The sequence below is a fragment of the Microcaecilia unicolor genome, chromosome 8, assembly GCF_901765095.1.
Source record: "Microcaecilia unicolor chromosome 8, aMicUni1.1, whole genome shotgun sequence".
NCBI lineage: Eukaryota > Metazoa > Chordata > Amphibia > Gymnophiona > Siphonopidae > Microcaecilia > Microcaecilia unicolor.
Genome location: NC_044038.1, coordinates 66715356 through 66732467, shown reverse-complemented (window position 1 = coordinate 66732467; position 17112 = coordinate 66715356). Strand labels below are relative to the sequence as shown.

The following is a 17112-nucleotide window of genomic DNA, read 5'->3' as shown; positions in this document are numbered from 1 at the left end:
GACTATTTTCTGGTAATGATTTAATGTTCATCTCTCCAAACCGGGCTATTTCACTTCCAAAAGTGCTGAAGAACCAGAATAATGACAACTCCAATGTTCATCAAATTTTCATTGTCAGTCAAAACAGCAGTTAATATTCGATGTAGTTATCCTGTTCTCCAAATGCAAACAGTCCTTAAAAATCGCAGTATTTCCAATCTCCACTCCAAACAAGTTCTCGTATCATGCAAGTAGTTCAGTTATGTTTGTCACGGTCATAAAATGTCTTGTACTCTACATGAGGCCATGTTTCGCCAACAAACGGCGTCCTCAGGAGTCAAGACAATGCAAATATTACAAAAGTCTTTCTGATTTCCGGTGAGCAGTGGTTCTTGTTTAAGTCGGTGTTGCCAGTCATTTTCCACTTTGGCAGCGATTGAAAGACTTTTGTAATGTCTGACTCCTGAGGACTCCATTTGTTGGAGAAACATGGACCCATGTAGAGTACAAGACATTTTATGAGTGTGACAAACATAACTGAACCACTTGCATGGAAATACTGCGATTTTTAAGGACTGAGGCCCAGATGCATCAACCAAACGTAAAAAAATCTAAAACGTAAAAGTGCTTACCGAATTTGAAAAAACGAAGAATGCACCAAAAAAACAAGTCACACATGTTCGGTGTGGTATTGTAAAGTACAATGCATTAATCCCCGTCGGTAATCGGCTCCTAAAACATGCACAGAACCACAAACTTCAACACAAAAGTATTAAACCTACGTAGGTTGCTTATGTCAGATGGGGGCGTGCGAGGGGGGGGGATTGGGACATGCGAGCATTTAGCTCTGTGATCCTATCAGGAGAGTGCAGTTGAAGAGGTCCTCCTCAAGACTCCAAAAGGACGTCCTTCATAAACCCCCCTTTCTAACAAAAGACCTTTCACTGTGATTCCCTTAGCTCAGCAGAGAGACCTGGGCCCGCCCCCCCCCCCCCCCCCAGCTGGAGGAAACAGAGGAAGGGAGGGGGACCTGACCTGAGCAGCTTAAAGTTGTTTTCAGAACCGGAAATTGGTTTCAGAGGAGAGCAGAGAAGCGGGGAAGTGTTGTTTATCTCACTTTTGTTTTTAAACATGCCAGGGGGAAGCGGGGAGATGACAGCTCAGGCCTTTATGACTGCTCTGACCATACGTTTAATATGTCGCGATAAATGATTCGGTGCAATCGTCGGTATTGTTAGTGCATCCCGAATCATCCACATTACAATGGTAGTTACTCTTTTGTATTCCGTTTTCGTTAGCTGCTTGCTTGGTCGGAAAAAGGCCTTTAATGCATGCAACGGTTAGGAATTTCTTGTTAAAGGGTTGTTAGAGGGCCATTAAGGTTTAGTGCATCTGGCCTTGAGACAAGAGAGTATCTGTTTGCATTTGGAGAAGAGGATAACTACATCGAATATTAACTGCTATGTTTTGACTGACAATGATAATTCGATGAACAGTGGAGCAGTCATTATTCTGGATAATTGGTTCTTCAGCGCTTTTGGAAGTGAAATAGCCCAGTTTGGAGAGATGAACATTAAATCAATACCAGAAAATAGTCAGTCATTCCACATGTACTTTATGGATTAACATGGCATAATATTCTATGCTTGGAATCTCTCTTTGATCAGCCCTATTTTATACACTATTTTTACTGTTTGTATTAAGGATTATTATGAAGCATTTCAGGACTTGAATAATTAAATAAACAGTACTTTTGTAGAATATTATTTAGTGGTCTTAGTAGAGCCGGTGGTGGGAGGCGGGGCTGGTGGTTGGGAGGCGGGGATAGTGCTGGACAGACTTATACGGTCTGTGCCCTGAAGAGGACAGGTACAAATCAAGGTAGGGTATACACAAAAAGTAGCACATATGAGTTTATCTTGTTGGGCAGACTGGATGGGCCGTGCAGGTCTTTTTCTGCCATCATCTACTATGTTACTATGTAATTGTATATATATATTCATTGGGGATATCCTGAAAACCTGACTGGCTAAGTGTGCCCCAAGGACTGGGTTGAGAACCCCTGCATTTAGAGAATAGGCTTTTACCATGCTACATTGGAGACCCCTAAACCGAGGCACCAACTTTTAGAATAGCTTCTTAGGTGCTTCCATTGCACAGTGACAGGGGCTCACACTCAGTGGCTGTGAATGCTGCCTTTGCAGTGTCCCTAACTCTGGCCAACCAGGAACAGGAAAGACTGGAGTTAGAAGTGAAACCCATTTCCCTCCATAGCAGTGTCACTGAGCTAACAAGCCAGCTCGTCCTTATTGTATTTAGTAGTTTTCTTGAAATTGTATTAAATTTTGATATAGTACAGAACAGCACATAATCTCAGTTCTTTGGATAGATAGTACAAGCATTTTTCATGAGTCAGTGCATCTGTCTCTAACACTGTAGACTCATAATTATTGTAATATAATATTTGTGACAGTGAGAGAGGTGTGAGCGGAATATAAGCACCTGGTAAAGTAAAGTAAAAATGCTATCTATGGAAAGGCCTGGAGGATCAGTGGAAAAGCAGCATATTGCCTTGCAAAGAACCTGGATTTTATTTATTTGTTACATTTATACCCCACATTTCCTCACCTATTTGCAGACTCAATGTGGCTTACAAAGTACCATAAAGGCGTTTGCCATTTCGGTTGATAACAAATACAAGATTGTGTTGTGGTCAGATGAGATAGAGGTGAATCAGGCGTCATGGGTCAAGGGAAAGCGGATAGTTAATTGTCCAGTACGATCTTTGATTATGTTGTGTTGCAGGGTGTGGGGATTTATGTTGGATCGTTGGGATAAGCTTTTTTGAAGAGGTGGGTTTTTAATGACTTCCTGAAATTTAGGTGGTCATGTATTGATGTATGTATTGGTCATGGATTGATTTTCTGGTCAAGGATTTCCACTCTCCAGGGCAGATAGCTGTTGAAGTAGTGGTGGTGATGCTGTGTGTGAGTGGTGGTGGTGGTGAGGGTGGAGGGGCAGGGCCGGGGGGGGGGGGGGGGAATCATAGTCATTATGTACCAGTAACACCTAGTGGGCTGTTTCAGCTCTTGATTGCAGGTTCCAGAAGTCCTGGTATATGGCTTCCAGAGCTAAGGACTGCCGCAATGCTGAAAGATGCCAAGTTACTCAGTTCCAGGCTGGAGATTTGGGACAGTCCTGAATTTCTCACCACTCCATCCTGGTGCATTATGGGACATGCAGCACTGATTTCAAGGGCATAATCAGACACTACAAGTCCCACAATGCTTTGGGATGTAAGTTCAAAACCAGGACTGGCCAAAAAGTCTCCAGCTTGGACCTGGGTAACTTGGCATTTTCAAGTGCTCAGTGCTGACAAAGCTAAGTAAGTCGGGAAGTGATATAAAAGGAAGGAAAAAATCTCCAGAGTTGTGAGTGAAGGCTTATAGTGTTGGATTTGTAGTCCCTGTTCTGAATGAGTTGAAAACCTGCAGAAAGAAGAGGGAACTGCCAAGTTCACCCTCCAAAAAGACCTCTCCTCTTCTTACAGCTTTGCATTCTGATCCTCAGGAGACTGGGTGGGACTCTAAAGGTCTGGCAGGCCAGGTTGAATTTTCTTTCTGGAGATGCTGGAGTACTGCCCTGGCCTGCTGATCCATCTCTGTAGGACAAGTTGCACAGCAGCAGACCCAGACTGAAGCAAAGCAGTGGAGGAGATACTCTAGCAAAGGCGGGGCCAAATCCAGTCCTTAAGGGCTACAAATAGGCCAGGTTTTCAGGATATCCCTAACTAATGTGCATTTACAGTATTTCCACAACTCTATATATTACAAAAATGTATTAAAATCTCATACCCACAATAACATCATTACACTTCTGTTCTATGTGCTTATTCTATACCCCTATTCCCTTTTTCAAATTTGCATTACACACATAGCTTCCTTTGGAGCACATACCCCTGTACCCTACTACTCAGAATTGTGACTCGCTTCTGCCATGCAGCACTATAATGATGTTATTGTGGTTATGAAATTTTAATACACTTTTTGTGATATATAACAAATGTGTGAAGATAATCTATAGTTGTGGGAATACTGTGCATGTTTGTTACAACTATATTGGAATTTAGATACACCTATTTTGCGTGTATGGAACGAATATGTATGAGAAAGATTTGCATGTCCACTACATTCACTGTATGCAGATATCTCTCATGCATATTCATTAAAGATATTACCTTGAAAGTCTGCTCTGCTTGCAGTTCTCGAGGCCTGAACTTGGCCAGTCCTGCTCTAGCGCCTATTCAAATCTGGAACCAAAAGTAGTTGCCTAAATTGCCTATTCTAAATCAGCAAATGCAAGAGAACAGGAGTAGCCTCCATGGGAAATGAAGACGAACAGCAAAAGTAGAGGCTGACAAATGGACAAACCAGCTTGGGAGAGGATATGAAAAAGCGTTTATTGAGCCAATTTACATAAGGGACCCGACAAGGTCCGTGTTTTGGCGCCAGAAGCGCCTGCCTCAGGGGTCACAAATAAAATTCAAACCACCGTTTGGCTTGGGGAATTCCTCTGTGCATGTGTGTTGTTACAGAAAAGTGTTTCCACTGCCAATCAACTTGCAGCATATGCTCACGTTGCTGTGACAATATCCGGAGATAATCCAAGAACAGTGTACCGTTAGGCAAACATCAACTGTCACAAGTTTACGTTTGCCTAACAGTGTGCTGTTCTTGGATTATCTCCGGATATTGTCACAGTGACGTGAGCATATGCTGCGAGTTGATTGGCAGTGAAAACACTCTTCTGTAACAACACACATGCACAGAGGAATTCCCCAAGTCAATCAGTGGTTTGAATTTTATTTGTGACCCCTGAGGCATGCGCTTCTGGTCCGAAACACGGCCCGTGTCGGGTCCCTTATGTAAATTGGCTCAATAAACGCTTTTTCATATCCTCTCCCAAGCTGGTATGTCCATTTGTCAGCCTCTACTTTTGCTATTCTAAATCAGAGCATGACTAATCCCACTCTGGCTGCATCCACTCTTTAGGGTTTCGATGCTCCAGTCCTGATGTTACCACAGTGCATGGAGGGATTTGTAGTCCTGCATTCTAAGGGAAGTCAGACCCAAAGTTCATGGATGTATTAGGGTGAAAACTAGGATTGTTTAACCTGCACTGAAAAATGAAGCCAGCTGGTCACTATATTATTGTTTCTATGGCTCAGATATGCTAACAGGTTTTTTTTGTTCATTTTGTGCCTTTGAGAACTATGTAGATCTGACTCAATGTTATTGCATAGGAGCCAGTTCTGTGGCTGCCAGTGGATGCTGAGCAAGTTCCCTCTTTGTATCCAGGGAGGGATAGTTTGTATTGCATTTAGAACCCCCAATTATTTTAAAGTTACCACTTGTGTGTTATTGAATTCTACTGAGTATAAAATATGATCTAGAAATGTTTTTCTTTATCTTTCTCGTACCTCATTACACCTTCCCTTCCAGCTGTGGGGCACAGCTTCTTATTTCTCACTGCATCCCCCTACACAGGGCCAGAGTTAGAGGGGTCCAAACAGGGCACTTGACCTGAGCACCCATGCAAGAAGAGGCTCCAAGCCTGCCCAGAACTGAAGGCAGCACAGGCTGCTGGCAAGCTTTGGAACCCTCTTGCAACTTTCTGCCCTGGGCCCCACCATGTCTAACAGTGGCCCTGCCAGGACAGCTCTCATCAGGGATTTACTATGCATTGTTTCTCATTTCTCCTTACTCCATCCCCATTCAGCTCTCATGAAAACCAATTTGCACAATTTCACCTCTTATTTTTTCCCCAGTTTGATTTTCAGGGAGTCAACATGTTTGTCCTTTCTCAATGTTATACCCCATTTCTTAATCTAACATCCTCTCTATAGTGGCTTTGCACAACAGTGCCCTCTTGAGCTTGAGATACAGAATGCAATTTTCCTAGGACCTATTTCTTATGGCTTTCCACCCTCCCACTCTCACTACTTCCACCTAGGGGATCACTATATCAGCCCTGATTGTTTAACTCCTTGGAGCCCCAGAAGCTCGAGTCTGCAACAGAACCCAGGTCTCTCTACCAAAAAACTATTTATGGATCATGAAGGTCCTGAGTGCACCTATCTGGCAAATGGTTAATATTCCTTCCCATCTATCCTAGTCATGTTTACATACAGTTTTTCTTGTTTTAGCTTTCCTGACATGCTCTTAGGAGATAAGAAAGGCAGACTGGATAGGCTGTATGGTCTTACTTACAGAACTCCACCAGCAGGAATTTGGTCTCCTGCAGGGCTCGAGCAAAGTTGTGTTGATTCAAAACCAGAACACCCTCTTCTTCCAGAAGCTCATCTGAAACACTCTCCTCCTGCTCCTGGGCTCTCTCTTCTTGTGGGGAGGCTGCCCCTTCATCCTGCTCCACTCCTGGGATCTCCTCTGCATTCTGCTCTGCTCCTGAGGAGGCATCCCCTGCTCTCTGCCTGATGTCCTCCTGTGCTCTGACACTCAGCAGCAATGTCAGGGAGAACAAGAGCAGATGAGACCTCATGGCCAGTAAGCTCACGGGAGACTTGCTTTTACAGAGCCACATGAGAGGCAGTGAATGCAATGAGTGACCTTGCATGAGCGGAGGTGTGATGAGAGAGAGGAAAACCCAGGGCAGGAGATAAAGCCCCAATCAACTGCCTTGTGCCACTTTGTTACTGGTTTCTGAACATGATAACAGCCGTGCTAGAGAAAGTAATCAGTTTAACCTCTGTTTAGATAGCCAAACCTGCCATCTTATTAATAGCAAATCGTACTCAACACTTCTAGCAATAAACTGTTGAAGAGCTGCCAAAACGTTTGTTCCACTTCTTTTGAAGTTATTTTTGCAGATAATTGAATCAATTCTCCTATCCACTTACCCCTCATTCAATAGGTTTAGCAAGTAAATGTCAGCACCATTCATGCTAAAATTATAGAATAGCAGCACTTATGCAGGCGAATGTACCTTTGCACGTGTTAGCTGAGTATTGAACATTATTCTATTTAAATGCACAGTTCGCTTAGGACTAAATTCAGTCCATGGCACCCAAAAGCGCCATTCTATAAATGGCACTAAAGTTGGGTAGGGTTTATGGAATAATAGCGGCAGGATCAATTTTGGGTGCGAACATTTACACCAACTGAAACCTGAAGTAGGTGTGGATTTCCCCTATTTTATAATACTGAACACATCTGAAATAAACACCCCTGCCCCTTCCATGGTTATGCCCCCTTTTCAGATGCGCGCTTAAAAATTTACGTGCGCTGGGTTTGAGAGAATAACCAGTACCAGATTGTAATGTGCACAAATATACAGTGGGATGGGTTGGAGGGAGGGCAGGGGGTGGACTGTTTGTTCCTTTTTTATATTTGATTATACTCGTCATTTTGGTTGTATTTGCTAATGTGTTCTGCTGCTGACTGATGAATAAAAATGAGTTTAAAAAAATTTGTGTGCGCATCTTTGTAGAATACCGGCCAGGAAGATGCGAACGTAAATTCAAATGGTTGCCAATTAGCACCAATAATTATTAGCACTAACTGGCTCATTATTCGATTAATAAAAAGGGTGTGCACTTAGGCAGAGCACGGGTGGGGCATAAGCGAGGAGCTCACTTATACAAGTAACTAGGCATTTGCATTTCTGCCTGCTATTGACATGGCATAAGAGTAGATGTGTGAATGCTAATTTACGCTGGTATTCTATTACAGAATCTTGGTGCCCAGATGCCATTATCGAATTCATGCTCAATGCACTGCATCTAGGCACCTGTGGCCCCTAGTTATACTCACCAGCCCTTAGAGGGCGATTGTGTAACCTAGACTCTTATACTGCATGTAAATATTTAGAATACTAGCAGATTAAAATGCTATTTTGCTGGCTAAATAACATGCAAAATGCCCTTCCCAGACTTAATGGTTGAAATATAGCCATTGAAAAAGATGCACTTAAAACTGGCCTTTATATGGACACCAAGATAAATATAATATTCTAGACAGTCATGCATTAAGGGAGTGCCTGCATTTAGGTGCCTCAAGGGCATGTGGTAGGAGCCTGTTCTATAAAGGTGCCTAGGGTCTGTTAATCCCATTTTGGCACACCGAACATTTAGGTGCCCACATAATTATTGGTGAGCACCTAAAATGTGTTAACTGCTCATTTAATTTATAGTGTTCTGTAAGAAATTTGCATAAGTAGGGTGGGACATACTTGGGGCTCCCTTCTCCCCACCCTTGCTCTGTAATATGTGGATATTTGTAAAATAGTGCTTAGGCAGCTAACATACATCGGTATGTGCACACCTACGTATATGCTAGTATTCCAAGACCAGAAAGAGAGGGATCAAGAGTTCACCAACCAAACCAAAGCAAAAAAAAGCACACAAAGGCCTTCAAGACTGGAACAAGTGCTTTATTCATGAAAGACCCGACGATGGCTGTGTTTCAGTGATAGTCCGCCTGCATCAGGAGTCAATAAAATGTCCCAAACCTCTATTTGAATATTGGTGACTTTTCTAAGTAATGATGTTTTTTGCGAGATTGGTATTACTAAGAAAGTTTCTCATTGCTTGCACATGAGCAGCTATTTCTCTGAAGAGACTTTCTTCTGTTTTGCTTTCTAAAGACCTGTCCCCAATATTCAAATAGAGGTTCAGGACACTGTATTGACACCTGATGCAGGCAAACTATCACTGAAACACAGCCATCGTCGGGTCTTTCATGAATAAAGCACTTGTTCCAGTCTTGAAGGCCTTTGTGTGCTTTTTTTTGCTTTGGTTTGGTTGGTGAACTCTTGATCCCTCTCTTTCTGGTCTTGGAATACTAGCATATACGTAGGTGTGCACATACCGATGTATGTTAGCTGCCTAAGCACTATTTTACAAATATCCACATATTACAGAGCAAGGGTGGGGAAAAGGGAGCCCCAAGTATGTCCCACCCTACTTATGCAAATTTCTTACAGAACACTATAAATTAAATGAGCAGTTGACGCATTTAGGTGCTCACCAACAATTATGTGGGCACCTAAATGTTCGGTGTGCCAAAATGGGATTAACAGACCCTAGGCACCTTTATAGAACAGGCTCCTACCACATGCCCTTGAGGCACCTAAATACAGGCACTCTTTTAATGCATGACTGTCTAGAATATTATATTTACCGTGGTGTCCATATAAAGGTCAGTTTTAAGTGCATCTTTTTCAATGGCTATATTTCAACCATTAAGTCTGGGAAGGGCATTTTGCATGTTATTTAGCCAGCAAAATAGCATTTTAATCTGCTAAATTGCTCGGGGGTTTCCACAACATATGCACTTTGAGCTGAACCAAGACAAGGCATTTCTGGAAGTGTGATTGGGGAGGGGCTGTAAAACAATGCACATATTTTGGATTTTCAAATCCACACCATTTTCCAACCAAAACCAACCCACAGAGAAGACATACCCAAAGGGGCTGATATGCAGCTGGTGGCACGCGACGTTTTGCCGACTACTGCCAGTGTTATTACCAGATATTCAGTGCCAGGCCCTGTCCAGGCATTGGCACTGAATTTCTAGGTTTCCGGAGCTGGCTAATGCATAGCCAGTTAAGGGCGATATTCAGCACTTAACCACTTATGAGTTACCGCCTTTTATGCAGTCCCGTTTATGCGGTTAACTTAGACGGTTAAATGCTATCGGCATTTAACCAGTCAAGTGCTGATTCTGCCCCCAGAATGCTTCCAAATAGCTGGTTTGCAGTTTGGCGCTATCCGGCTATTTTCAGCAGCCCTACCAGTCAAGTGTCACTGAAAATGACTGGTTTCCACTAAACAGGCGATTTAACTGGCCAAGAGCAGTTTCTATCCGGTTAAATAGCATTGAATACTGACCCCAAAGCTTTTAGGGCCTTAGTACAAAAGACCAATAACTCAGACAGTTTGCTCAAGTTTTTCAGATTACACGCTAAGGACATATCCCAGCTGAAGAAGCCTGAGCACTTGTACGATACAGTGAACTCTTTATCCAAGCCGTTTTTTATGGATCTTCTTACCATATTCTTTTTCACCATTCTCCTTTCCTTATCTTCACTTTCCTCCCAACCTCAACAGATGTCTCCCATATGATCCCCAGTAGTTGCTATTTTGAGTGCCAGGGTTCAAGTCTCATGTCTTCTGCTCATGTAACTTGTGAGCTTGGACATATCACTTCACCCTCCATTGCTTTAGGTACAGCTGATTGTGAGCCTTCAGAGGCAGGGAATATCTACTGTACCTCACCTTGAGCCTGGATTTGGAAAGGCAAGTAATATAATCCAAATCCAGAGGGCAAAAATTACCCAGCAATAGAAGATCATTACTAGAGAAAGAATGTGCACATTAAGCTCATTTTGGCCCCTCCAGCCAATGAATTCAGCATATCACAGAAGACAGCTGAACGGAGAGGGGTTTAGATTAGAATTCATTCTACTGCTGTCAGCCAATGAGCACATTCCATAACATTCCCATTTGTAATGCCATTTAAATATGAATCATCAGGAAAAAGCTAAGGTGTTTATTAATTTATAAAACGTAAAAAGTTGACAATATGACATTTTTTTTGGAATAAAATAAAAATTATGGAAGATTTTTTAAGCCAGTGATTGAAGAAAACAGGTTATACAAAAATAATTGCCTGTACACACCAGAGGATTTTCCTTCCTGATCACGAAAATGATAATCATTTTTGGTCTGTAAATTACTGAACATGTGTTTGGTGAAGTGTTTTTTTATTGGTGATTTGTGGTTTATAAAAATATGAACATTTATGTGCAAAAACTGGACTGTAAACACCAATATTCTTAATACCTGCAACATTTATTGGAGAAAAAGAAACCAGCATATGTTTCAGAGAAACCCTCCTTCCTCAGAGCTAATAAACAGTACAGAGAATCACCTGTTTTACACTGGAGCTCACAGAATATCACATGAGGTGGTGATGTCACATGAGAGACTGATGATGTCACATGAGATATTAGTGTCGTGGCGAATACAAAGGACTGCAGAGCTCTGGTGGCTGCCCTTAACTCACCATTGTTCTAACACAGTTTCTGAGAATTTATTCTGGATGAATCTTGGTGACTGGGAAAAGTGCTGCTGTGTCACTGCTGCCCTGCTTTCTGTTGGCAGGAGGTTTAATGAAGGGGAAGAGACTCCACCTTGACTGGAGACAAAAGGCTCACATTTCTGCTTAACTCTTCCTCTAATTTAGCCAGTACAGTGGGTACAAGCACTGTAATGCTCCATGCTTAGCAGAGTGACTATCATCATTGCATATTTCTACATTAAATATCATATCACCTATATCTATGTCCTTGGTGAGGCTTTCACTCGTGAGACAGACTGTACCTATTGCACAGATCACAGCCTGCTATTGAGGCCAATGGAGCTTAAGAGAAAGATGGTGACACTGCACCAGAGTGAACATCAATGTCTATAACCACAACAGTGCCAACACGTTTACCTAGACAAATGCCAATTATTGAACTAGTACTGGGCTATCTGTACTGCTCCCTACTGGGACACAATAAGAGCGTCTCACTGTCTGTCTCCCTACAAATACTGTCCATACTGATGCTAATCGATTCCCATGCTGACGCCACTGAGCCCTTACCGATCCCCTTGGGACACGTGGGTAGAATATTTTGGCATGACAAAGCACCATGGATTATGTTTACTTTTTTACTACTGCACGTGAACAGACCATGAATATTAAATCTCACTTGCTCACAGACTGCAACATTTAGAAAAGTGAAAAAGCATTAAAGGTCCTTGCTCTGGGATAGTTTTAAACAGGGTGCCAAATGCAGGTTGCAAATTTGCAAGGAGTATTGAAATGAACTAGTTTAAAAGACTCTTGAAGACTATATATGTGTGGGGGGAAGGAGGCAAGGGAGTCATTTCATGTTTCTTCCCAGTTGCAATGTTCTGAACTTTCAAGCAATGTTCTGAAGCCCGAAAGCCTGAGATGATTTAGAAGTGTGACTCTTCAAGTCAGATTTCAGAAAACAAATAGGAAATTCTGGCAAAATGGCATGGGAGAAGCCGAGATGGAAAATCTGCTTAGCGAAGGTGCTACAGGATCCTATAGGAAAGAAAGAGGGGTGGAGGGGATTGGGGGTGAAGTTTGCATTGTTGGCAAATATGTCCGATATAGGAGCCAACATGATTGGGGGTGCGAAACACAAGACAAACTACCCTCCCTGGACACAATGTAGGAGCTTGCTCAATACTGGGGATCTCAGCACCCACAGAGCTGGTTCCTAAAATGTCCAGTGTAGCTTACTGGTGGCCAGTGTCAGTACTGCATGTGTTTCTAACCCTTGGCCTGCTATTGAGGCCAGAACGGAAACAACTGTGTGCAGAAACAGCTGCTCCCTAAAGAGAGAGCGAGGGGCAAGCACAGGAGAAAGCACAGCAGGGAAGTCCTGATACTTTCTATCATGTAAGTGCCCTGTTATCTCCTACTGAAAAAGGGTGCTGCCTGTGTAGATGTGTTTCTCTTTCCAATTCACTGAATAGGTTTCAGCATTTCAGGGGTAGAGGTTAGTGCAGTGGCTGAGAGCCAGGGTTCAAAGCCCACATCTTACTCATGCTACTTCTGAGCTTGGGCAAGTCACTTCACCCTCCATTACTTTAGGTACAGCTGATTGTGAGCCCTCAGGGGCGGGGAATATCTAATGTACCTCACCTTGAGCCTAGATTTGAAAAAGCAAGTAATAAAATCCAAATACGAAGGGCAAACATTACCCATCTCTAGAAGATAATTACTGGAGAAAGACCCATTTGTACACATTAAGTTCATTTTAGTCCCTGCAGTCAATGAACTCAGTGTATTACAGAAGACAGAGCAATGGAGATGAGTCTAGAACTTTACTGCTGTTGGCCATTGAGCCTGGGGGAGTGGGCAAAATAAGAATTTATAACCCTGTCCATTGATGAACCCAGGGGGTTGCATGAGACAGAAACAGTCTATATAACCTGCTCAACACATTTTTCATTTCATAAGTTAAGAATCACTGAATGCTGAAAGAAAAAAAAAACGAAACAATGTATGTACCACGCTATGTCGTGTGGAGTTTTATTAACAATATTTTACCTCTAATTCAGATCACAGTTAAATGATCTATATTTGATTTAACTGAAATTTGCTTTTGGTCTTCTTTCTAATCATTCCAGTCCTTCTTTATAACAAGGTTCCACTCCCAGGACAGGTGGTCTGTCTTGTCATCATCAGTAAATTTGGATTTGATGTGATAATTTCCTCTCACCATCATCCCCTTGGGAGCTTCCTCTACTGGGGTGAGAAACTCATACTCTTCAGCTCGTGGACCATAACTCCCTACCATGTATGTGGCTCGGTCAACTGTGGATAGAGAGAAAGAGAAAATAATTAGACCATGATAAAACCTGTCAATTTCGATACTAGACTGGAGAATGGGCAATAACCATAATCAAACTTGCGTATTGCACATACAGCTAGAAAATGAACGTCTTCAATGAATGAAGTAAGAATCACGCTTTCCAAAAATACTAGGACTAGGGGGCATGTGATGAAACTAGTGTAGTAAATTTAAAACAAATTGGAGAAAATTTTTCTTCACTCACCACGTAATTAAACTCTGGAATTCGTTGCCGGAGAACGTGGTGAAGGCGGTTAGCTTGGCAGAGTTTAAAAGGGGGTTAGACGGTTTCCTAAAGGACAAGTCCATAAACCGCTACTAAATGGACTTGGGAAAAATCCACAATTCCAGGAATAACATGTATAGAATGTTTGTACGTTTGGGAAGCTTGCCAGGTGCCCTTGGCCTGGATTGGCCACTGTTGTGGACAGGATGCTGGGCTTGATGGACCCTTGTTCTTTTCCCAGTGTGGCATTATTTATGTACTTAACTGGGCAATTTCCTCCTGCTTCTTTGGGCTTCCCACTCAACTGAACCAGCCTCCATTGGGTTACTGAACCATAAACCTTTATGTGCAACTATAAGGGTTTAACCTTCCCCATTTGCAATGACAGGCCTCATCCAGAGGCTGCAGGCCAGAGATGGGTTTGTTACTTTTTAAAAGTATTTAAGTAAAAAGTAAAAGTACTGGCTTCAAAAGTAGTAAGGTAAAAGTACAAAGTCTTAGCCAAAAGAAATACTTAAGTAAAAGTAATAAAGTACAGCTCTTAAAACTACTTTTTTAGTACAAAGTATCCTTAACAAGTTGGACCACAGAATCTAATATGTTTACAAGCAAACTTCCAGAGGGTCACACAAGGTCCTTCCTAGAAAAAAACACCCTAAACATTGCAGTGGGCAGAAGAACATTAATATACCTATTGGAAAACAAGCTGAGGGCTCATTTTACAAAGCCACGGAACGTGCAATGAAGCCCATAGGAATTGAATGGGATTCGTTGAATTTGCTGCGTAGGAATCAGTACCACTGCTTTGTAAAAGGAGCCCTGAATTAGTACTTGATGCTAACTGAATACCCGGCCTTCTTCACACATGAACAGAGGTAGCCCCTCATGAAGTATAGAATAAATAACCACAAACTAAAAACAGAACTATATAGACAAAAATTAAACTGAACCCCAAGAAGCCATACTCTGCATAAGGTGCAAAACCAAAGAAACAGAAACAGTGCACATTAACAGAACTGTGGGCTACTGAAAGTGGGTCCCCCTCTCTCTTTTCTTTTCTTTCCTTCCCTCCCCTCCCTTTCCCAAGGTGTCCTACCACAGCCAGCTCTCAAAATGTTTCAGCCCCTCTCCCTGCACCCATACTCCATCTACCTTCTATACAGCCCCCTCCCCTCACTGGATTGGCCTGGCTGGCTGGTTGGCCCTGAGCTCCCCCCCCTTTTTTTTTTTTACAGCCCCCTCCCTCACATGCTGGGCATAGCTGGCCTGTTTGTGGCAGGAAGGAAGCCCACTCCTTCCTGCCCATTACCGCTGCTCTCTGTGATACTGTCGTATATTCAAAATGGCCGCTGAGACTTCAAGCAGCTGTTTTCCGAGGCCACCACTTAAAGTCTCAGCGTGACCTGTTTGAAGTCTTGGCAGCCATTTTGAATATGTGGCAGTATTGCGAAGAGCAGCGGTAGCAGGAAAGAAGGAGTGAGCTTCCTTCCTGCCCCGAAGAGGCCACTATACCACCAGGCCACGTAAAGTTAGGATCTGGGAGGGCACAATCAGGCCCAGTATTTCTGCTTGAATCCTACAGTATCCAATTGGGTTCAAGCAGAGGCAGGGAAAAAAACTAAAAAAAAAAAAAAAAAACTTTCTTAACTTGTACTTTGTTACTAAGTACAAATGTACTGCTGATTTGCAACGAGTTACAAGTAAAAAGTATCATAAAAAATGTAACTCATGATAAGTAAAAGTATTGAAAATTGTACTTAAGTACTGTAACGAAGTACAAATACTTCGTTACTACCCATCTCTGCTGCAAGCATATAGATCCCTCCAGTGCACAATATAGGTGCACCCTCAGTCTGGCCACTAGATGTCAGTATAGTGTAATAGTTGAGACACCTTCCCAGAAGATGTGAATGCAACTTTCGGTACGGTTACCATATATCCGGTTTTATCTGGACATGGCCTCTTTTTGAGGACATTGCGGGGCACCTGGGCGGGTTTTGCCAGCCTGCCTGTTTGTCTGGGTTTGCGGATGAATGAGCAGGCTCGCGGGCAGATAGGCAGGAGGGCCTCAGGGTGTCCTATCCTCCCCTCCTCTCCTTTACCTTATCGTGCCCTGGTGGTCTCTTCGGGGCAGGAAAGAGCAGAGCTGCAGACCTGTCTTGCTCCTGGCGCTGCTTCAAAATGGCTGCTGAGAGTTCAAAAGGTGGCCTCGTGAGACTTCCGTGGAAGTCTTGCAAGGTCACTGCTTGACCTATTGGCAGCATTTTGAAGCAGCGCCAAGACCAAGACAGGTCTGCAGCCATGCAGGGCAGGAAAGAGGGGGCTCTCTTCTGTCTCAAAGAGGCCACTAGACCACCAGGGAACTACAATAAGGTACAGGAGGGGATGGGATACGAATGGAGCCATGTGGGTGGAGGGAGGCTGGAAAAAAGATTGGGGATATACATGGGGGGAGAGAGCGAGGGAATCTGGCTTTCTTGGGGGTCAAGGTGACAGGGGTGTGACGGGGAGGGGGGGCCAGGCAGGGCAGGGTGATATTTTGTGCCCTCTTTTTTCTCTTGGCTAATATGGTAACCCTAACTTTCGGCAACCTGAGAAACACACTTATAAGCCAATGATCAATTTCCCAGCGCTGTTCTGAACAACGCTGCAAAATTAGTGCTGGAATAACGTGGAGAAATAATGCACCTATGATCAAAGCTAATAGCATGCAAATTTATGAGTGCTATTAGCTTTGATCATTGGGGTACTTCTGCAGGAGGATTGTGCCTGGGCATGCGCCAAAGGCATAATCCTTCTACAGAAGATATTTGACAGGTTCAGCTTGTCAAAAAAAAAAAAAAAAAGGCCTGGACCTGTCAAACAAGCCCAAACAGGGGCTGGAGGTCTGGTAGACCTCCAGACCCCCCCCCCCCGACACAAGGGGCTGGACCCTCGACACCTCCCCACAGAAGGGGCTGGACCCCAAGTCACCCCCTTCTTAGCCATACCCTTCCTCTTTCCCACCCTTCTCCCTTATATGGTACTGATATACTGGGCAGGGCGCCAAAATTTTGAGGCAGTGGCTGCAGGAGGAGGGAGTGCTTACTCCTTCCTCCTGCTTCCATAAGTACATAAGTATTGCCATACTGGACAGACTGAAGGTCCATCAAGCCCAGTATCCTGTTTCCAACATTGGCCAATCCAGGTCACAAGTACCTAGCAATATCCCAGAACAGTACATTTTATGCTGCTTATCCTAGAAATAAGCAGTGGATTTTCCCAAAGTCTCTAAATGTGAAGGATGAAGATCGCATTCCAGTTTACTCAGTCCACAGCAAAGCTGCATACACTGCCAGTTCCGCAGCTTAGTCCTATGGGCCTGACTTGAGATACAAATACCACGTGCTAATACCTTAAATCCTTCCCAAAGAACCACCGGATTCATGGCATCCGTATTATTAAACACAAAA

The 17112-nt window shown here is 43.2% G+C and overlaps 2 protein-coding genes across 5 annotated transcripts in view; both read right to left on the bottom strand.

Moving 5' to 3' along the window:
• PDIA2 (protein disulfide isomerase family A member 2) overlaps positions 1-6586 on the bottom strand; it is a 45376-nt gene extending 38790 nt beyond the window's left edge. Inside the window, exon 1 of the mRNA XM_030212081.1 lies at positions 6249-6586. Coding sequence (XP_030067941.1) covers positions 6249-6579 — 331 coding nt within the window. The 5' untranslated portion in view covers positions 6580-6586. The remainder of the gene's footprint in view (positions 1-6248) is intronic.
• A 4244-nt stretch (positions 6587-10830) lies between these two features.
• The window catches only part of ARHGDIG (Rho GDP dissociation inhibitor gamma), a 129107-nt gene continuing 122825 nt past the window's right edge, over positions 10831-17112 (bottom strand). For all 4 annotated transcript variants that reach the window (XM_030211771.1, XM_030211769.1, XM_030211768.1 and 1 more), the window contains one exon: positions 10831-13397. In XM_030211771.1, the coding sequence (XP_030067631.1) occupies positions 13198-13397 (200 nt within the window). In that variant the 3' untranslated portion in view covers positions 10831-13197. The remainder of the gene's footprint in view (positions 13398-17112) is intronic.